This window comes from Ostrea edulis, chromosome 9 (genome assembly GCF_947568905.1).
Source record: "Ostrea edulis chromosome 9, xbOstEdul1.1, whole genome shotgun sequence".
NCBI lineage: Eukaryota > Metazoa > Mollusca > Bivalvia > Ostreida > Ostreidae > Ostrea > Ostrea edulis.
In genome coordinates, this window is record NC_079172.1 from 65,489,600 (window position 1) to 65,512,650 (window position 23,051).

Below are 23,051 nucleotides of genomic sequence, written 5' to 3' on the forward strand. Positions count from 1 at the left end.
AACTTCAATAGGATATAGAAATCACCTGTATGCCGCAGGATGTAAACACAGCCAGTATGCACCAGGATGTAACTGTTCCAAGCATTCGTGAGGTGGAAATGTAACCATTAATTTTGATTTTTATCAGGCCTACCTTACAATCTGTGACCTGTTGGTTGTGTTCAGTCGACATCTTGGGGAGATAAGCGAGGTCATGAAGCCGCTAGTGTACGAACCGGACAGGAATCTTCAGCAGCAGCTCAGCAACTTCCTGACAGAAAAAGTTTTCATCGAGGACGACGACGGTATGTTACAGTGTACATGGACCAAATGATTAGCTCTGTATTAACAATTCACTCCCAAATTTATGATCTCACGATTCGACACCTACCAGTGATTTCACAGTTTTATGTACTCCCGTAAAATCGACACCTATCAGTGATTTCACAGTATTATGTACTCCCGTAAAATCGACACCTACCAGTCATTTCACAGTATTATGTACTCCCGTAAAATACATAATCTAATATTTTGCTACAAAAATAAATTTCCATCCAATCTGCTGTATTCACAGATGACATTGATGAAAATGTGAAGATAGAAGAGCTCCACAAGAGGAGGAATTTCCTGGCCTCTTTCTGTAAGCTGGTCATCTACAACATTGTACAGATCCGCATGGCTGCAGACATGTTTAAACACTACATGAAGGTTTGTACCTCCAATCCAAGTACGAGCAAAGCGTATCATCTCGGTACTGAAAATATGTAGATAGTAAGCATATATCTCAAGTCAGGAAAAAATTTACATATTGTAGGTGGAAGCCTTGCTTATAAATATTTGTTACAGATGTAGAAACGTTACTTTTACTTTTTCATTTGTCCTTTTGTTTACTTTAGGTTTATGGTGATCTTACTTTATATTGATACAAGAGTTATTGTTACAGTTTTACAATGACTATGGAGACATCATTAAAGCAACACTCGGAAAAGCTAGAGAAATCAACAAGGTGTCCACAGCGAAAACACTGGCCCTCAGTCTGACACAGGTAAGAAAAAGACTTTTCTGTAGTTGAGATCTGTTATATAGTGACTATCTGGAAGCTTTAATGAGAATTCTGCTCTATCTGTATGTATACTGTTTTCCTGAGATACTTTTCTGTTCTCTCTCAGCACAAGTCCTTTTACTGTAATTTAAACATTGTTTGTCTCACAGCTGTACCGGGAACTGCAGATGGAGATGGGGGTTGTTGACAGATCATCGGAGACCTTCCAGTCCCTGAAGGTCAGCTATAGATTCAGTAGTACCTCACACATTCAATTCACGCGGAAAATTTCCTCATTTTTTCTGATTTTGCTTCTTGTGTTTTCATAGGAACTTTTATTATGAAATGACCAAATTCCTATAACAGATTTTTTTGGAGATTTTTTTTATATATTAAGGTAGTGTTTACGATTATAAGAACATGCATGTTTGTGATATAAAGTAGTGTGTTTGACAAGACTTTATGATATATAGCTGTTTGTTCAACAAGATGTTACGATATGTAGTTTTGTGTTTGACAAAACGTTACGATATAAAGTTGTATGTTTGACAGGAGTTTTACAATGTAAAGTTGTGTTTTAGATAGTATGTTTACGACATTAAGTTGTGTATTTGACAGGAGTTGTCCAGGAGGTTCGCGCTGTCTTTCGGTTTGGATCAAGTCAAGAATCGGGAAGCCGTGGCAGCCATGCATAAGTGAGTCTAAGATATAATCAGAAATTTTATTGTGATTAACAATATATAGATTAATTCCAATGTATAATATATATTGAAACTTAAATTCATTTATGGAATATTATTTGAAATTTCAGATTTTGGTGGTTTTTTTATAACAGTGATGAATACTTTGTGAAACTGTTGTGTTGATTTTACAGGGAGGGCATTGTGTTCAGTTTGCATGTAGATGAGCATCACGACATCAGCACCCCGCCCCCCAATCTATCTTTCCTGGAGGTCATCTGTGAGTTCACAAATAAACTCATGAAACAGGACAAAAAAGTGGTGTAAGTAATCTGTGTCTGTTGAAAGGTGAAGATAATGAACGGTAATCAATCTCATAACTCCTATAAACAATACAAAATAGAGGGTTGGGCAAACACGGAACCCTGGACACATCAGAGGTGGGATCAGGTGCCTAAGAGGAGCAAGCATCCTCTGTCGACTGGTCACACCCGCCGTGAGCCCTATACAGTTAAACCTAATTCACTGTGAGCCCTGTACAGTTAATCCTAATTCATTGTGAGCCCTGTACAGTTAAACCTAATTCACTGTGAGCCCTGTACGGTTAATCCTAATTCACTATGAGCCCTGTACAGTTAAACCTAATTCACTGTGAGCCCTGTACAGTTAAACCTAATTCACTGTGAGCCCTGTACAGTTAAACCTAATTCACTGTGAGCCCTGTACAGTTAAACCTAATTCACTGTGAGCCCTGTACAGTTAAACCTAATTCACTGTGAGCCCTGTACAGTTAATACCTAATTCACTGTGAGCCCTGTACAGTTAAACCTAATTCACTGTGAGCCCTGTACAGTTAATCCTAATTCAATATGGATTACTCTCTGTGCACTCTCTTGTTAGTATTTCAAGGTATTCAATGTATAACAAAAAGAGATCAAACAATTTTGAATTAATTAAATTGATTTAAATGTTCATGGTTGAATAATTATGAAAGTAAAGTAAATCAAATTTACACACTGATAAATGATTAGAAGCCTGTCTTTTTGTACTTGGAACTTTTTGGAAGAGTCATCCGCCCTTGATGAAAATAAGAAAAAAATCTAATTATCTAAAAATATTTGAAGTAAATGATGAATTTTATTTTATATTTTTATATAGAGTTTATGTAACTTTTTACGAAGTGGTTTGTATGAAAATACAATTTCTTATAATAAGTATTTTCATTAAACATGGTCTTCCAATAGACTTCAATGTAAATTCAAGGATAAATAAATCAAAATTCTGTAAATTCAAATGGTGAATTATTTTTATTTGATTAATCTTTCAAAATGATACAAAATCACGCCATCCATTTACTAGATGTGAAATATGATTGTTATACTGTACATCAAATACCTTAAGGCCTCTGTATCAGATTATTGTGAAATAAAAATCTTGATTGTACATATAAGTAAAAAGGCTCGTATATTTGTAGATAAGAATAAACATGATGTACATTAGTAAGTTATTAGTATATGCTGTGTATGATGAATCTGGTAGTTTCTGTGTATATAATTCTATCATGTGTATGATGAATCTGGTAGTTTCTGTATATAATTCTATCATGTGTATGATGAATCTGGTAGTTTCTGTGTATATACTGTAATTCTATCAAAACCAAAAATAGATTATTGTGCTCTCATTTTGTTAATCTGAATTCAATTCTTTGGTCTCTGTAGACTGCATTACCTGGACAAGCACCTGCCGGGAGGGTCGATGCCCCAGACACGATCCGAGGAGTGGCAGTCTCTGTTTACATACCGCAACAGCCTGTCCCAGGGTGACGGAGAGGTGCACCCCATCACACTCAAACAGGCCAGCCAAAGGCGATACGGCAACAAACGCAAGCAGATTGACGGTAAGTCTTACAGAATATACTGAGGTCTACCCTATCACACTTATTTAATACAGAGAGGAAATAGTAAGTTATTATCCTTCAATTTGCTCCCCACCCCCACCCTTTCTTCTGTGAGGGAGGCACATTCTTTAGTCTGATTGCATCTACTGATTCTCATGAATTTGCATGTGATTAAAAACCTGGACACATGTCTAATATTTACTAGCCCAATCATTGATAAAGTTTGATATGTATTAAAATCAGCTCACCCAAAGGGCATATGTTCTTTATAAATCACTAACCCAATTCCATAATTTACTGGCCTCGGGCCATTGATTATTTTGAGCCCTGCACTTTGTAAAGTTTTATTGCGCTCTTCACAGCCTTGGATTACGAATTCACGATTCGATTCTGTGTGTAGTACCACTATGTAAAGATTTAATGCTCAGATCACAACTAGATTCTGTGTTTAGTGACTCTGTGTAAAGTTTTAATGCTCAGATCATGACTAAATTCTGTGTAATGACTCTATGTAAAGTTTTAATGCTCAGATTATGACTTGATTCTGTGTGTAGTGACTCTATGTAAAGTTTTAATGCTCAGATCACGACTAGATTCTGTGTGTAGTGTCACTATGTAAAGTTTTAATGCTTTCTTCACAGTCTCAGATCACGACTCTAACATGAGTGACTGGGTGGATATGTCAGTGGGCACCCCGGCCCCGGGGGTCCCAGTCATGGCCTCCACCGCCATCAAAAGACGTCGCATGGACGAGGAGAGCATGGGAGCGGCATCAGAGCCAGGGTCAGAAGACTTTCAGGAATCGTGAGTTCTTCTGGTGTTTTAATGTCTTCCAGCATGAATTCATTGGTCTGTGTCTGTCTTGAGCAGCTCGGGAAAGTTTCAATTCTGGATTTTTTTTAGTTTCTAACTTTTGCTTACTGATTTTAATTTCTTTGAAAATCTCATTTTGAATTATGTCCAGTTGCTTTCTTGATATTTAGTCATTTCTGTTATGGTTTTTATTTCTTTACTTTATATTGCCTTGCATGTTTTATATTTTCTTTTTACCATTTCGATGTTGTTTATATGGTTTCTTTTTGTTGTCTTTATTTTTAGATTATGGTGAAATTACGGGTTTTGACCCAGTTATTTCCCTTGGAAGTTCTATCTAGCTGAGCTTTATCCTCGAGTCAGATTGGACTGTTTAATGGCAGCATAAAGACTTTCTCATCATGTGTTGTATCTCGGCCCAAGAGCTGTGAAATAACCAATTATGCAAATTAAGAGAAAACTCTGAATGAGTTTCAGAGCATCAATACTGCTGTAGATAAAAAATGTACATAGTGTAAATACTGTTTTGTGTACAGAGACAGGCATGTTTTGAAATGTGAATAAAACGTAGTAGAGATGTACAGTGTTGTAAGATTTTTAAAGTCGGGCTGCTGTCTTAACTTTTACCTGTAAATTCATCAGAACATCAGTTTCTGTTTAGATGTTAGAAAATGATTCTGAATTAGGGTGACAAGAAAAAAACCTGTTAGACCGGATTCGGTTTTAGTCTTTACAAAACATCATCCATATTCATTTCTAGTTTATGACTTTACGCCAAACAAATGCAATGAATTGTTTTTCACGCATCACAATACCTTTATTGTGTGGGTAAGGGAGGAAACTTTTGATAGGCCTCTTACTATGACGTAGCGTGATCCATATATTGTTTACGCATTTTACATATTTTAAGTTCATTATTTCCAAATTATATTTCATATTTTTGTAATGGTAATATCTGGTTTTAACCACTTTGGGACTGATTGCTTACTTTCTTCTATTTTTTTCTTGCAACAATAAAACAAGGTACTGATGCATGAAATTAGAATTATGAAATCAGGGGGAGTGTAGTTACTCTTGTATGATCCTGCAGTTTAAAAGCTCGGTGAATTCAGAAGTATCTGTACATTACATGTATAGGTAGTCACAACTGATACAAGTATTGCTTTAATTCTTTTAACATTCTCCAGACAAGCACTATTAATTTGGCCAGAATGAAAGCATGTACACCTGTACATGCGGACGGCAAATCTTTTCTTAAACTCAGCAAATTTTTGCTTGGCATGCTTTTACACATGGCACATGTACCGGAGTCAGTAACACTGAATGAATGAATCGTAACAAAAGTTTGTTCCTTCGAGATTCTGTTCCACTTGATTGCATTGTGTACAGGGAATTAATAACTTGCTTTCACTTAAATGCCTTTGATATGAAGAATGAACATGAAGGAAAATATACTCATTTTTATATATATATATAAGTATAAAAAAAATTAAGGAAACGGAAGAAATTGGAATTTTTTTAAATTGTGGCATTCGAACTGTGACAAAAAGGAACCTCGGCATACAGTGACAGTGGTGTAGCGTATTGAGGTACACGAACATTCATACTTTTGACTTCTCCAGAAACACTGGGCCAATTTCAACCAAACTTGGTACAAATCATCCTTGGGCAAAGGGGATTCAAGTTTATTAAATGAAGGACCATACCCTTTCAAAGGGTAGATAATCACAAAAATAGGGTGGGGTCATTGAGCCAGAAAAGCTGAAATTTACATGAATTTCAAAGCTTCTTTTTTCTTTCTTTTTTTTATAATTTATTTATTTTTTTGGTCACATACAATACATACATCAGACACTTACACAAACATACCTTTCATACATGCTTCAATCTCCCTGTGGTTTAGGTTACTTGCTGTACAATAGTGAAAGTAATAATAGTAACAATAATACATGTACTAAAATTTCAAAGCTTCTTGACATAGTGGAGAGTTTGTTAAAATCATGACCCTGGGGAAAAGTAGGGCTCACAATTGGGGGTCAAATTTTTTTACATGCAAATATATAGGAAAAATCTTTAAAAAGTCTTCTTCTCAAGAACCACTGGACCATTAGATTGGAGATTCATCTGAAAGCTTCCGATTATATAGTAGGTTCAAATTTGTTCAGATCTTGGCCCCGGGGGAAGGGTGGGGCTACAATAGGGGATCAAAGTTTTACTTGCTGATATATAGGAAAATTGTCTTCTCCAGAATAAGGACTAATTTCACCCAAACTTTGTGCAAATCATCCTTTGGTGAAGGGGATTCAAGTTTGTTGAAATAAAGGGTCACACCCCCCCCCTTTCAAAGATAATCACAAAAATGTAAAAATAGGATGGGGTCCTTTATGAATCTTCTTCTCAAAAACCACTGGGCCAGAAAAAGCTGTTTATATGAAAACTTCTTGACATATAGGAGATTTAAGTTTGTTTAAATCATGACCCCAAGGGTAGGGTGGAGCCACAAATAGGGGATCAAATGTATAGGGAAATCTTTAAAAGTCTTCTTCTAAAAACCACTGGGTCATAAGTGTGGAGATTTACCTGAAAGCTTTTGTTCAGATCATGGCCTCCAAGGGTAGGATGGGGCCACAATAGTGGATCAAAGTTTTACATAGAAATATATAGAAAAAATCGTCCTCTCAAGAACCATTGTGCAGATTCAAGTTTGTTAAAACCATGGTCCCCGGGGATAGGTTGGGACGGGACCACTATAGGGGGTCAAAGTTTTACATACAAATATATTGGGGAAAATCTTCTCAAGAACCACTGGGCCAGAAAAGTTTATATTTACATGAAAGCTTCCTGATGTAGTGCAGATTCAAGTTTGTAAAAATCATGACTCCTGGGGGTAGTGTGGGGCCACAATAGGGATCAAAGTGTTACATACAAATATACAGGGAAATCATTACAAATCTTATGAAGAATCACTGGGCCAGAAAAGTTTACATTTACACAGGGGGGAGATTTTTCCTCTTTTCAGAGGAAATCCTCTGATTTGCTCAATTTCAAAAAAATGAAACACTCTGGATTTGATCTAGAGTGGCAGAAAATGATATTTTCCAGGTAGGATGAGGTGTTTTCCTCCCTTTTTGACCAGTTTTCCTCTGGTTTCTGAGGAATTCAGTCACATCCCTGTTTACATGAAAGCTTCCTGATATAGTGCAGATTCAAGTTTATAAAAATCATGGCCTCTGGGGATAGGTTGGGGCCACAATAGGGGTCAAAGCGATGTGGTCGTTTGGCCTCTTTTTTGTGAATTTTGGCCTCAGGTCAGGGTGTCCCCTAATAAATACAGTTGTAAATTGTATTTAAAGATTGCACCCTGTCAAAATATAATTTCATTTAGGGACAGACCTACCCTGAAGGACTTCACAAGGGCAAAGGTTATGTCAAAATCGGGAGAACACTAGGGCAAAGGTTATGTCAAAATCGGGAGAACACCAGGGCAAAGGTTATGTCAAAATTGCGAGAACATTGTTTAGGTCAACTATAAAGGTTAATTCAATTAAATCCAAACATACATATAGCAAAGTAAAAACCCTATGAAAGTTGATATAACATTGCCTTTTTCTGTAAAATTGTTCTCCCCTATAGGTCTTTTTATTTGTTACCCTGATGTGATCCTTTCATCTTTTTGATGATGATAATTTGGATTCTAGGTCATCTTTTGACTAATTAAGGAGAACAACTGAATTGCATCAGGATTTTCTTTTCATGAAGTACAGCCCTTATCATGTATACATGAAACACGTCCCTTATCTGTAGACATGTTTTATCTCTGTCGAGTTGTATCTTGCTTTAGGGTAACAGAGTTGTGAATTTCATACCCTTTTCTATGATGGGATCGAGATGTGAAATAAAACCCAAGATGTTCTACAGCCTATTGGACAAAATCTGCATACAGTCGTGATGATCAGGGAAGCTTGTATCAAAATAGCAAAATCCATGGCCTCTGAATCAATTCTGTTCATACTTGATTTTCGGGAACACTGTATATACGTATCATATACTTGTACTAATGAAATGCATTAAATCTTTTAAAAATCTTCCTGTTTTGGACCTATAGCACATAAACTAGGTATATAAGCTTGGGATGTTGTCATTATGTCTGAAACTTTAACCTTGCTAATTACTTTTGAACAGTAAGTGCTAGAGTTTTGATATTTCACATGAGTATTCCTTGTGACAAGACCTTTCCATGGGTACTAAACCTTTTGACCTTGGCATTTGACCTACTTTTAAAACAGTTGACATTGATAAAACTTCTAAATGGTAAATATTAGAGCTTTCATATTGCACATGAACATTTCTTGTGACAAGATCTTTCTACTGGTACCAAGATATTTGTCCTTGTGACCTTGGCCATCTTTGGAATTGGCCATTATTGGGGGCATTTGTGTTTCACAAACACATCTGTTTCCTTTTCTCTCCTTCCATCCCAATGGGTATCAACGCCAGAACTTTGTGATGTAGAAACAATAAAAACTCGTACTTGTTACGATTTGTGACCAGACAATTTTTATTGACCTTGAATTGAGGCCATTTACCTATTGTCAAGGTTGTTTATTACTCTTGTCATGCTTCGTAATTTAGAGGCATGAAAACATCATTCTTTGCACAAGGGTTGCTCATGAACAGATGATGTGACATGGATGATTTTCGGTGGACTCGGGTCAAGGTTAGTAAAAAAATTTAAAATATTCCATATTAGTCTGTACTTTGTGAATAAGCTCAAACTCGGCATACCGACCAATTAGTGTGTCGTGACCCAAGACAAAGGTCATTGAGACAAGGTCACTGGTGATCAAAAGTGAGGAAAATAATGTCGGTCAGAACTTTATGATCATTCGAAGCTTCACTAAATATTGAATGTGATGGTGCACCACCATAAATCATGGAATTGTTATTGTGCACCACTAGAAATCATGTGGAGTCTGGGATTGTGCACCACCAGAAATCATGTGGAGTCTGGAATTGTGCACCACTAGAAATCATGTGGAGTTTGGGATTGTGCACCACCAGAAATCATATGGAGTCTGGAATTATTGTGTTACTTTAATATGGAGAATTTACATCTCTAGGTGTGTGTGCATTTTGTCAAATGAATCCGAGAAATTTGCCTTCACACCTGCCATTCATATGCAAATTTAAAGATGAAAATTTTGTTGTTGTTGAAATTATTGATATACACACAATTTTAAAGATGAAGTAATGGAAATGAATTTGTAGTAGAAATGATTGAATGTTTTATAAATCAAGCAGTCAATATGAATGAAGACTATTCAGAAATATATAAAAGAAGTGAGCACCCATAAATCTGTTACTGAAATAAGCAATTCATTATAATTATACCAAGGTACATTGGTGGACCCCCTCAGATGCAGCAAATGTCGTGGATGAGTGCACAGAAAGGACAGCAGGCCCCACAGAGGCAGATGGAGCCACCGTACTCTCATTACAGACAGGCAGGCAACTTGTAAGTCAATTCTACAGTCCAGACTAGAGTTGATTTCTTCCTACAGTTGTGACATAAGAGTTCATTTCTTCCTATAAATCAGACTAAAGCAAAAGTTAATTATTTGGTATTTTATTATCAATGTAGCTGGCTTAAAGCAATTAAGCTTTAATTTCTGGTCTTTGGAAGAGAAAAAAACTCGTCACAAAGTGGCACTGAGGTTGGATGGCCCCTCATGGCATATTTTCATCAAAGCATCCATCATTTGGGAATTTTTAGGCATCCTTTTGGGAAAAACACCTGCTTTTCAGCATTGGGAATGAAGCCAAATTTCAGCCCTTTACAGACCCTAAAAAAATCCCTGAAGACTTTCATTTCTTTCTATAATTCAAAGACTGCAGACACTCACTGTTCCTTCAAAATCTCTTGATTTCTAGAAGTTTGTACATGTATTTGAATCCTGTCTTTTCTCCAACATGTAGACTTGCAACTTAACAAGATGTATGTCTCTTGCAGACCACCAATGGAGTCTGAAAGTAGTGAAGCCAGCATCGGGGACTTCGAGAGTCCACGGTCACAAGTCATGCCGTCTGGTTACTATGGTGATGGCTCTCAGCATATTGAAGAACCTTCGGTATGTTTATGTTGAAGTGTTCTCTTGTATGTTCATGTCAAATCTCTTCTCAGGAAAAGGATTTAATTAAAGTAAGTTTTAACGTTTTCTTGGATACTACGCACTAACACCTTATCTAATGTAGCAATCATTTTACAAGCATTCCGGGGCCATGCATCACATGACCCAAGTACACCCACAGGTAAGAAAAATGTTGTCAGGTGTTAATTACATAGTACCTTATAAGTATTTCTTCATCTCTGTGTTTAGATATGTGTGTAGAGGTTTGTTACATGGATAAGAGTAACTGTAAACAATGTGTTGGGATCACTCGCTCGAGACTAGTCAACTGCCTGCAGGTTTTCTGTTTGTTACATGGATAAGAGTAACTGTAAACAATGTGTTGGGATCACTCGCTCGAGACTAGTCAGCTGCCTGCGGGTTTTCTGTTTGTTACATGGATAAGAGTAACTGTAAACAATGTGTTGGGATCACTCGCTCGAGACTAGTCAGCTGCCTGCGGGTTTTCTGTTTGTTACATGGATAAGAGTAACTGTAAACAATGTGTTGGGATCACTCGCTCGAGACTAGTCAACTGCCTGCGGGTTTTCTGTTTGTTACATGGATAAGAGTAACTGTAAACAATGTGTTGGGATCACTCGCTCGAGACTAGTCAACTGCCTGCGGGATTTTTGCTTTCCTACCACATCAATGACAATGTTCGAGCCAATGAAGTTGAGGAACATGTTTGTTAATCATCGTAAATAAAGTTTAGACTTTAAAGGATAGTATATGATACTGGCTGTGTTGTCATGTCTGGTTCAACTTTTAGAGGACATGCTTAATACAAAGTTTGTAAATGTCTTGAGAGTGGTTTAATTAAGATAGATGTATTTAATTTCATGGAGTCATTATTTTGTGCATTATCATTTTTATACGTCTGTCAAAGACGGGACGTATTATGGTACGTTTACAGTGTCGTCAGTCTGTCTGTCCAGACCTTGTAGGCAAAATGAACCGTGAACTCCAGGATCTTAACAACTTTGTACATTTGATCACCTTGATGACGGGGTGGAAATGATATGCCTCCTTCATGATACGATACATATTGCAATACTTGTGCCACGATTTCAATAAGTACTTTCAATACGATACAATTTACAGAAGAAACCAATAACATTGAAGAAAAATTTAATTACCAACATTCAAAAGCATAATTTTAAAAGCAAAGTGTTCCCAAACTGCTGAACAGTAAGATGCCTGTTGGCTCTGTAGTTTAAACTGATAAAGTTCATTATCATTTTCATCAGACTCGAGGCAAACTACAGTCTGAACGTTATTTGACACTATTTTGTCCCTTATGCAGGTAAAAATAAAAAGTGCAGGCCTAGCCTGATGCATTTTACTGAACTCGTTTGTAATAAACTCATCGAACCGAAAATTGAGGCAATGAATCGAACATTGAATAGATCGTTTATATCGAACAGTATCGATATTTTGGTGAATTGTTTCAGTCCTACTTAATGAGAGGAAGATACCTATTGTTTATCAAAGTCAAAGGTCAAGGCTGTAGTATCAGTTAATAGGAAAACCTTGTAGGCAGAATACAGACCGAACTATTAGGACTAGGACTGTCAAACTTGGTACACATACTCCTCATGCCAAGTGAAGGACGCCTTTTGTTCTTCAGGGTCAAAGTTTAAGGTCGTAGTATCACTTAGTAGGAACACCTTGTAGGCAGGATACAGACCGAACCGTTTGGGCTAGCACTGTCAAACGAGGTACACATACACCTTATACCAAATGAAGGACGCCTGTTGTTTCTTAAGGTCATAATATCATGTAGAAAAACCTTGTTTTCATTTTTCAGATATTTTTGAGGTATGAATACAGGCATTGCCCTGAAATTTTGTCACAATCTTTCTTTCAGAGAAATACATAATCAGTTCACATTTCAATGTGATTGGTGCACCGTGACCTACTTTAGGGCTAAAAGGTCAAATAGTTTTAGAATCTTTTTTCATCATCGATACAGATCACCTTTCATATTGCTCTGAAGGTCTAATGGGTGTATGTTGTACCGTTTGAGGTACACTGAAGGTCTAATGGGCGTATGCTGTACCGTTTGAGGTACTCGGAACGTCTAATAGGCATATGTTGTACCGTTTGAGGTATACTGAAGGTCTAATGGGCGTATGTTGTACCATTTGAGGTACTCTGAAAGTTTAATGGGCGTATGCTGTACCGTTTGAGGTACTCGGAAGGTCTAATGGGCATATGTTGTACCGTTTGAGGTATACTGAAGGTCTAATGGGCGTATGTTGTACCGTTTGAGGTATACTGAAGGTCTAATGGGCGTATGTTGTACCGTTTGAGGTACTCTGAAGGTCTAATGGGCGTATGTTGTACCGTTTGAGGTGCTCTGAAGGTCTGATGGGCGTATGTTGTAGCGTTTGAGGTGCTCTTGTTGGTTTGATCAGCTAATATGAAATTCCGCTGAGTTGTATATGGTTTACATGAAATTAGCTTGCATATTTTAATTCCTGCATTTAAATTATGGGGATTTTATGTGACCACAAATTTCGTGGAAATAAGTATTGTACATAAAAATGTATGTTTACAGTATATACATGTACAGTGTTAGTGACTTGAGAGGGGTTTAAGATAGATACTCACTTGGTGATGTTTACAGTAAATACATTTACAGTGTTAGTGACCTGAGAGTGGTTTAAGATAGATACTCACTTGGTGATATTTACAGTAAATACATTTACAGTGTTAGTGACCTGAGAGTGGTTTAAGATAGATACTCACTTGGTGATGTTTACAGTATATACATGTACAGTGTTAGTGACTTGAGAGGGGTTTAAGATAGATACACACTTGGTGATGTTTACAGTAAATACATTTACAGTGTTAGTGACCTGAGAGTGGTTTAAGATAGATACTCACTTGGTGATGTTTACAGTAAATACATTTACAGTGTTAGTGACCTGAGAGTGGTTTAAGATAGATACTCACTTGGTGATGTTTACAGTATATACATGTACAGTGTTAGTGACTTGAGAGGGGTTTAAGATAGATACACACTTGGTGATGTTTACAGTAAATACATTTACAGTGTTAGTGACCTGAGAGTGGTTTAAGATAGATACACACTTGGTGATGCCCTGAAGTTGAATCATGAACCCGAGTCCAGGTAGCCTGGCGAATAGTGAGGCTCACATGAACCAGAGTCCAGGTACTCTGGCGAATAGTGAGGCTCACATGAACCAGAGTCCAGGTAGACTGGCAAATAGTGAGGCTCAGGAACCTGTTCGCTTGCCTGGACTGGTTATAGTGAGGCTCAGGGACCTGTTCGCTTGCCTGGATTGGCGAATAGTGAGGCTCAGGAACCTGTTCGCTTGCCTGGACTGCCGAATAGTGAGGCTCAGGGACCTGTTCGCTTGCCTGGACTGGTTATAGTGAGGCTCAGGGACCTGTTCGCTTGCCTGGATTGGCGAATAGTGAGGCTCAGGGACCTGTTCGCTTGCCTGGGCAACTGATGTAATGAAGAACTGATCTTGACACATTTATGGATTACAGAGACTTTTAATGTTTACATAATTTTTTTTCAATATGTTTTACAGTCGGAAATGGGTCATCATGGATACTGAAGAAAGAAGCAATCTCCGTAGGTTTGACCTCGACCTTTGAAGTTTCTCAAAATGGAATTACACATCTGTTAGGAGTATAGAGAAGACGTGGGCAGTTGAAATTTAAAATCCAAAAGCTTATAGGAAAATACATGTATTTATTTAATTCATCCCGTCTACATAAAGATGAAAATTGTATTTATGTGTGCTTCTTTTCATTATGTACGACGTGTGCAAGTTGTTGTTGAATTCTGTCGGCTATTGTGACACATTTACCTTTTGTGGCTTTCATGTTTGTAAGAATTATGTGTTTTAATTCATGTCAAAACTTTTTAACATTTTTATCATTCAATAAACGGATAAAGTTAGATTATCTTGAAATTGTTTCAATCTTACACACAGCTCAGGTGAACATTACGACTCTTGGTCTCTTGTGTTTCAAATATCCTTAACAAAATTACCTTGCTTCAAGACTATGGCATGAGATTGTATAGTCATCAGCAACCTATGTGACAAGTATGAGCTTTATAACATTTTTAGCTCACCTGAGCTGAAAGCTCAAGATAGATTTTGTCTGTCTGTAAACTTTTCACATTTTCATCTTCTTCTCCAGAACCACTGGGCCAATTTCAATCAAACTTGGTACAAATCATAATTGTGTGAAGGGGATTTAAGTTTGTTCAAATAAAGGGCCATGCTCCCTTCTAAAGGGGGGTCATTTAACAAGAGGCCCACAGGCCTTATCTGACAACTGAGTACTAGTGAAAAGTATCACTACTCCAAAGGGCTATGAAATCTAGAAAAAATTTCCTGTTCTGAATATCTTAAAGAGGTTCGCACCTGACATTTGGAGTAATGACAATTTTTTGGGAAGTGTATTTTTGATTTCTGCATTGAAGGAGAATTAGGTAATTAAAAAGAAAAACTGGGGTCGCAACACTTGTTATTGAGCTATAGTGTTCTAAACATGCACTTAGAATTTATTCAGTTAAACTTGATTTTTCTGTTAGTGTCAACACAACATAAGCAACACAAATCAATCATTACATAAAATAGGTACATAATCATGTCCTTTAACACTACAGATGAAAAAAGAAATTAATAGTAGTAAAGGAAATAGATAATGACCTTTTTGTACTTAATATACGAAAAACTTCATGATATCAAAATTGAGAGTTTAAAAGGGCATATTGTCAATTTCTAAAATTTTACATAATTTTCAAGGTCTGGTCTTTCATTTTAAAATGCAACTTTAAAAAGTGGGGGTTGGAGATTAGTGAATCCTTCCGCCACAAAATATAGTCCTTGTCAAACCCTTTTAAAATTTGAATTGACACAAAATTTTCCAACTGGATAGGGTTCAGCAATAGATGTGTAATATATTTGCACCAATTGGATCAGTATTGAACCAGTGAATACTTACTTGTAGCATCCTGCACAGTTTTACTCAAAAGCTCAGGAGCTAACTTCCTTAAGCTAAATTTCAACATTCAGAAAAAGTATAAAACAAAATGTGTTCTTACAACTTCAATGCCCTCAAAAGTGCATACACCGATGATATAATAGGTGTATCAACATTAAAAGATATGACTAATTTGGACCCATCCTAGAATCAAAGCCCAGGGTTTGTGAAATTCACCATTTTATGTACATCTTTTTCTGCTATTCCTTGGTATGCATTTAGATTTTATACAGTATCAGCAAACTTACACATAAATACTATATACTAAGTTTGGACCCATCTTGAGGTCAGAACCCCTACCCCAGGGATCATGAAATTTACAATTTTGGTAGAAGCCTTCCTGCTTTACATCTTTAAAATGCATTTATTTTTCTTAGGGAGATTTTTGAAAATTGGTCAATTTTTGGCAGTGTTTGACCTGCCTCTAAGGTCCTAAGGGTGCAGGAATCCTGAAATTTACAATTTTTGTCCCCCTTGTTCCAAAGAAGCTTCATACCAAATTTGAAAATAATTGGTATAGTAGTTATCAAAAAGAAGTTATGTTATTTAAGTTATCAAAAAGAAGTTATGTTATTTAAGTGTTTTACACATAGACACTATATAGTAAGTTTGGCCCCACTCTGGGGTCAGAACCCCTACCCCAGGGATCATGAAATTTTGGTAGAGGCCTTCCTGCTTTAAATCACTATGCATTTAGTTTTTCTTACACATGTGCAGTTTTTGAGAAGATTTTTGTAAATTGGTCAATTTTGGGCAGTTTTTGCCTCGCCTCTTAAGGTCCTAGGGGTGCAGGAATCCTGAAATTTACAATTTTTGTCTCCCTTGTTCCAAAGAAGCTTCATACCAAATTTGAAAATAATTGGTATAGTAGTTATCAAGAAGCTATGTTATTTAAGTGTTTTACACATACACTATATAGTAAGTTTGTCCCCACTCTGGGGTCAGAACCCCTACCCCGGGGATCATGAAATTTACAATTTTGGTAGAGGCCTTCCTGCTTTAAATCACTATGCATTTAGTTTTTATTACACATGTGCAGTTCTTGAGAAGATTTTTGAAAATTGGTCAATTTTGGGCAGTTTTTGCCCCACCCCCTAAGGCCCCAGAGGTGCTGGAGTCCTGAAATTTACAATTAATGTCCCCCTTATCCCAAAGATGCTTCATACCAAATTTAAAAAGAATTGGACCGGTGGTTATCAAGAAGTTAAAAATGTTCAAATGTTAATGCACTACAGACGACAACCAATTGCAATAGATCACCCGAGTTAACTCAATTTTTCTTCTTCCATGTATGCTATATAAACCTGCTCTAGGGCCTGAAAACCTGTCACAAGTTTTACAATTTTGGTAGAGGCTTCCATGCACATCACAGCTCTGTACCTAATTTGTCTGTTACTAAGGTGATTTTTAAATATCATTTTCTCAGTGAGAAATGTTAATCTCTACTGCAGCCATGAATTGTACAATTTTGTTAGAGGCCATGTTCTTGGTGACAATACACTCAAGTTTAAATATGGCTTAACATGTTCCAGGTCCTTTTGGGGCCCAGTGAAATTCACAAGTCTTGCTCACCTAACCCTAGGGATGTTGCACCATTTTTGGTGATGGTGTAGTGATTTCTGAAAAGTTCATTAACGACCACAACCTGTCCTGCTGGCAGTCGAGGTCCTGAATGAAGTGACTTAAAAATATAAAAAAACCGCCCACAATGATTTAAAGATTTTCTATTTATTTATAGTTGTGTTAATAAAGAATTAAATATGAAAACCTCGTCAAACATACATGCACACACACACACCCTGTTTGGCATTAAACAAACAAAACATAGAAGTACTCCTGTTCTCGGACATTACGTAAAACAGTTTTCTATAGACATTCATACAATACTTGGCATTGTGTCAACTTTTCTACAGGAAACTGAAAATATAGTTACAATGGCACATGTATTGAATTCATTACTTCATCATACCAGTTTTTATAAGACTTGTAAATTTCTGAACAAAAACTAGTTGATAATGTATAATGCTGGTGTCCTTAATTTATCAGTGATCTCTGCAGCCAATGATGTAAAAGATTTCTGTAGATTACCCTTCTCTAATTTTGATAAGATTTGAAAACGAGACCTGGGACTGAGTAGTTAGCCACTATGGTCTTCAATGTAAAAACTGATTAAAATAATACAGACAAAATTCAACTCCGTTGTAAATCCTATACAGTTAGTTAACAACAGTATGTACAGAAATCAAACCTGTTGCAGCTGTATTAAGGTATAAATGAACTACACAAAGTAGTCATATTTCTAAAGGTATACAATGTAAATGAAAATAACAAAAACAAATATTAAGTAGCTGAATGAAATGTTGATAAACTGCTGCTAAATGATGATATTTTGACAACCACTAAAAGGTTCTCATGACATAGTAAAATATCTGTATTGCTGCAAATTTTTCACAATTTTACAAAACCTCTAATAAACACAAAGACTTATATGGACGGAAAAATAATATGGATTTACACGTGTACATATACACAAGGGTAAACATATATGCAAGGGTCAAGATTTACACATAAACAAATCTGCAAGGGTCAAAACTGACACACACACATATACACAAGGGTCAAGATTTACACCTATACATATACACAAAGGTCAAGATTTACACTTAAACAAATCTGCAAGGGTCAAAACTGACACACACACATATACACAAGGGTCAAGATTTACACCTATACATATACACAAAGGTCAAGATTTACACTTAAACAAATCTGCAAGGGTCAAGACTGACACACACATATACACAAGGGTCAAGATTTACACCTATACATATACACAAAGGTCAAGATTTACACTTAAACAAATCTGCAAGGGTCAAGACTGATACACACACATATACACAAGGGTCAAGATTTACACATATACATATACACAAGGGTCAAGATTTACATATATACACAAGGGTCAAGATTTACACATATACACAAGGACATGTACATGTACACAAGGATCAAAATTTACATATATGCAAGGGTCAAGATTTACACAAACATATATGCAAGGTTCAAGATTTGCACATACATATATAGAAGGATCAAAATTTACACATATAACCAAAGGGTCAAGATTTATACACACAAATACGCAAATGTCAGAATTTACACATGTTCATATACACATAGGTCAAGATTTACACATATACATATATACAAGGGTCAAGATTTTTGTTTGTTTTGCGTGGTTATGTTAAATCACTTACAACATGTTTTGCAAAAAACATTTCCTCACACAATGTAAATAAAGCTTATAATGTATGACACTGAAATATATTAATTATGGCCTATGGTTAATGCTAAAAGTTTGGCACAATGTTTATAATTATTCTATCTGCAATGCCTCATTGTAATTTATCATAAAGAAAATATGGACACATGAATTACAGGAAAGATAGGTTTGTGTCATTGGTGTTACAACATTAAAGTCTGCTTATGTGGTAAACACAGGATGGTACATAAAACCATCTAACATATGCAGATTTACTGAGAGGAATTTACAAATATCACCAATTCATACCATTTTCAGCACTATTTGTCTTTTCATCACAATTTCAGCACTTTTAAATGTCAGATCTTAAAAATACAATCACTTTGATTCCACCACTTGTAACATGCACATAAAACAAGGGAAGTCCTCTCACAACACGGTAGATTTCTAAAAGAACCATCTGATGACCTTGTCTCTATCTAATGACCTTGTCTCCATCTAATGACCATGTCTCCCTGCAAGTAGTTTCCAATTCAAACACCAAATGCAAACAATAATCTTGTTCACAAAGAACTTTGGAATTCCCTTTCAGTGATCTTAGTCATTATATTTGACCTTGAAAATCAATAGAAATCTACATGTGTTTAAGATAAACTGTAGTGTCCCTGCAAGTGTCACTAAAAACCAAATACACTCAAAATTGTCTACACAACAATTTCTGAAGTTCCCTTCCATTAACCTTGATCTACATTTGTGCAAGGTACCGTTCCTAAATATTTGACTAAAATTGGGCAAGAATTCTTAATTTCCTCTTTCAAGTAACCTTGACTTTTTATATTTAACCTTGAAATATAATAAAAATTTATAATTCTATACAATAATAATCAGACAAAAGGAATTTCAAAATTTCTTCCCTAGTGTCCTTGACCTTTTATCTTGAAAAGCAATAAAAAAAAACTTCACACAAGGTAATATTCCAACAAAATTTTAAAAAATTGGAAAAGAAATGTGGCTTATAAGTTACAAGCAATAACGAACACACAGACCTACAAACTGGCAAGTTACCATTTCCCAGCCGAAAATATGTTGTGAGAGGACCAGAAGACAAAATATCTAAGGACACAGGGCTTAAACATGAAAAGTAATATTAATAAAAATCAGTAAACCTCAAAATAACTAGACACGAACACCATAGTCCAAACAAAACATTGCATTCATAAAATTTTCACCTGTATGACATTCATGAAAACAATGAAATATTTGGTATAAACACAGACACGTTAAAGCTATTGCAGACATGAGATACTGGCACAGAGTAATCTCCCCTGATAAGGGAGCTTAACCACGTCTCTCCGTTGAGCCATAGAAGGAGAATTGATATCTCTTTAGTTATTGCAACCTGCCCAATTGGCCCATAATAGTGAATCCTACTATTTTTTGTTTGTTGAATATTCACAGTTTTTTTCCATATCTTAGGTCCTGATTACAGTTATTCAACAACTGTTTTTATATGCAGTTCTTCATTGTCATCACCCTTTCTCACATTCAATAACTGAATATTCATGATGTTCTGTTGAATATTTTTCAGTAGATATTTTAATTTTCACAGTTCTGATGAATATTCAAACTTCTCGGATTACTGATTCACCATCAAACATGTGACACGCATTGACTGCTAAATGTTCCAACTTTCTCTGCTCAATGACTCCCCATTAAATGTATTGACCCAGAGCCTCGTAAAAGTTCTGGAGGTACACCAACAGCTGTGAGAACTTGGGTCTCTCATCAGGATTTCTGGCCCAGCAACCCGACATCATGCTATATCTACAGAAGAGAAATGGATTCAGAGTGTAAAACTTTTAACCCTTGTTGTGGCCTCACAGTTTGGGCTTGACTTGAATTTACACTACAAGAAGACATTTACTTACTGCTTTAAGAAATTGTATCCTTGCTCAAAAATAAGAAGTTAAAATAAAATTCCTATCTATCTCTATGTAAACTTTAACCTCTACTGATCTAATACACTACATGAGGTCTGTTCACCGATTTGACAATCTGTATCCCTGGGGTTCGGAAGAAGATTTGTTTTACTTGATACCTGTGTATAGTGACTATATTTCCAAATCGAAAAACCATCATAAAAAGACCTGTTTTTTTAATATATCAATTTTAATCAGCATAAATTGACATATTTTTGACATCACATTTAACAGTGAATGAGAAATTTGCAGAAAAATGGGCAGATATTAATTCATGTTTTTCGCTTTTACAAACCAGTTTTCCACATTTAATCAACACTGTCAGAGGCTCTGATGTACAGTAGTATACATACTTATATGTCTTTGGTTGGTGTGTTACAAGTCATGAGGACAGCTGATTGACTGGCATAACAAGCATTACTCTGATTTCCTATCTGATTGGCTACTTACAATTCATCAGGACAGTTGATTGGTTTGTTTAATAAGAATCCATTCAAATTATCTGATTGGCTACTTACAATTCATTGGGACAGTTGATTGGCTTGCAGTTGATTGGCTTGTTTAATAAGAATCCATTCAAATTATCTGATTGGCTACTTACAGTTCATCAGGACAGTTGATTGGATGAGCTATCCGATAGCCCTCTTTGAGGTATGCTGCCATTTCAAAACTATCAATTTCTGAATAAGGTTGCTGAGCTAAAGACATCAGTTCCCATAGCGTAACCCCAAACGACCACTGAAATAAGGAATAATATTTCATAACCTCGACAATTTGCTTAAGGATGTCGGCCTAGAACCTAATTCACCTACCAGTGGTTTGGGTGACATTTATATTTTAGTGCATTCAATTATGATGTGTACAAAATTTAATGGAACTAATTCATGTTTGCACTATAAAATACCATGAACTGCAAAATATTGAGAAGATACATGTATCTTTATTGTATATTTTTTTCCCTAATTTTCCTACTAACACCAAGCCCTTGTAATTTTAAAGACATAACTACACAGACTATTCTTCAATGGAGTTGGATCAAAACCACAGGGCTTACCACATCACTTGCCATCGAGAATCTTCTTTCTACCAATGCCTCTAGAGGGAGCCACTTGACTGGGCGATTTTCATTGTCACCTAGGCAGTGGTAGTCGCTTGGGAATAAATCTCGTGACAACGAGTTGTCTGTTACTTTTAACTGCAAGTCATTGTCTATGCTGAAAATAAGATCACATATACAAATATAGAAAAGAGTTAAGATGCATGGTATCACTTTTAATGTTAACTTCTGACATATATATTCCAGTCTTTCATACTGACTCAACAAAAAGATCAAGAAGTGCCAGGTTCCTGGTGATCCTGGGAGTAAATACTGCAAAATTCTTTTATATAATTTCCTCTTCACAGAATCTAATGATTTCAATGAATTAATCTGATGACTAATCTAATGATTTTGATAAACTACTCTGATGACAGAATCTAATGATTTCTATGAACTTCTCTGATGACCTTGACTTACACACAGTTCCTTGTGGCAAGGTCTTTGTGAAGTATTCTCTTTCTGTGTAAAAACTGTATGGCTTTCACAATCTGTATGGCTAGGTATACCAACTGCTGGGTGGACAAAGACTGAAAAGAAACACAAGATTAGAGTGACTAATCTGTCATCAGCATACCACTCAAAGTCCATGAACTAATGGTTACAATGAACAGGCATCCATGAACTAATGGTTACAATGAACAGGCATTCATGAACTAATGGTTACAATGAACAGGCATCCATGAACTAATGGTTACAATGAACAGGCATTCATGAACTAATGGTTACAATGAACAGGCATCCATGAACTAATGGTTACAATGAACAGGCATTTTGAGAGACTCCCCCTAGGTGGTACAGTATACCATTTATATAATAATGTTACAGAATGTACATTCGATTGACATGTAAGATGCCCCGGGTTCAGACTGCAGACTGACAACTAATTTTCTGAATCAATGTAACTGTTTCTGTTTACTTTATACTAAAAATATGAAGGAAAAAAAGTTAATACACACAAAAACAAGAGGCCCATGGGCCACATCGCTCACCTGAGTCACCTTGGTCCATATCAGAAGATTTTCCATATCTATTTGCATGTAAAACCGTAGTCCCTATTATGGCCCCAAACCTTCCCCTGGAGGCCATGGTTTTTGCA

At 36.2% G+C, this 23,051-nt stretch overlaps 2 protein-coding genes across 5 annotated transcripts in view; one reads left to right on the plus strand and one right to left on the minus strand.

The window, feature by feature from the left end:
* The window catches only part of LOC125658647 (cohesin subunit SA-1-like), a 36,377-nt gene extending 21,854 nt beyond the window's left edge, over positions 1-14,523 (plus strand). The window contains exons 22-33 of one of the 3 annotated variants that reach the window (XM_048889956.2): positions 128-284; positions 554-687; positions 923-1,024; positions 1,192-1,260; positions 1,640-1,716; positions 1,896-2,024; positions 3,420-3,598; positions 4,240-4,402; positions 9,807-9,926; positions 10,422-10,539; positions 10,679-10,720; positions 14,148-14,523. In XM_048889956.2, coding sequence (XP_048745913.1) covers positions 128-284; positions 554-687; positions 923-1,024; positions 1,192-1,260; positions 1,640-1,716; positions 1,896-2,024; positions 3,420-3,598; positions 4,240-4,402; positions 9,807-9,926; positions 10,422-10,539; positions 10,679-10,720; positions 14,148-14,174 — 1,317 coding nt within the window. In that variant the 3' untranslated portion in view covers positions 14,175-14,523. Of the gene's footprint in view, positions 1-127; positions 285-553; positions 688-922; positions 1,025-1,191; positions 1,261-1,639; positions 1,717-1,895; positions 2,025-3,419; positions 3,599-4,239; positions 4,403-4,696; positions 4,993-9,806; positions 9,927-10,421; positions 10,540-10,678; positions 10,721-14,147 lie in introns of those variants that run through there. The other 2 variants (XM_048889957.2, XM_048889958.2) reach the window with 2 other exon arrangements.
* Positions 14,524-17,323: 2,800 nt separating this feature from the next.
* The window catches only part of LOC125657513 (tyrosine-protein kinase RYK-like), a 50,267-nt gene continuing 44,539 nt past the window's right edge, over positions 17,324-23,051 (minus strand). Inside the window, exons 11-15 of one of the 2 annotated variants that reach the window (XR_007363363.2) lie at positions 22,373-22,482; positions 21,911-22,070; positions 21,458-21,594; positions 18,507-20,701; positions 17,324-18,436 (exon numbers count right to left, since the gene is read on the minus strand). Coding sequence is in view for 1 of the 2 variants with exons in the window: in XM_048888116.2 (XP_048744073.1) it covers positions 20,590-20,701; positions 21,458-21,594; positions 21,911-22,070; positions 22,373-22,482 (519 nt within the window). In the remaining variant the exon portion in view is untranslated. Of the gene's footprint in view, positions 20,702-21,457; positions 21,595-21,910; positions 22,071-22,372; positions 22,483-23,051 lie in introns of both variants that reach the window. The other variant, XM_048888116.2, reaches the window with a different exon arrangement.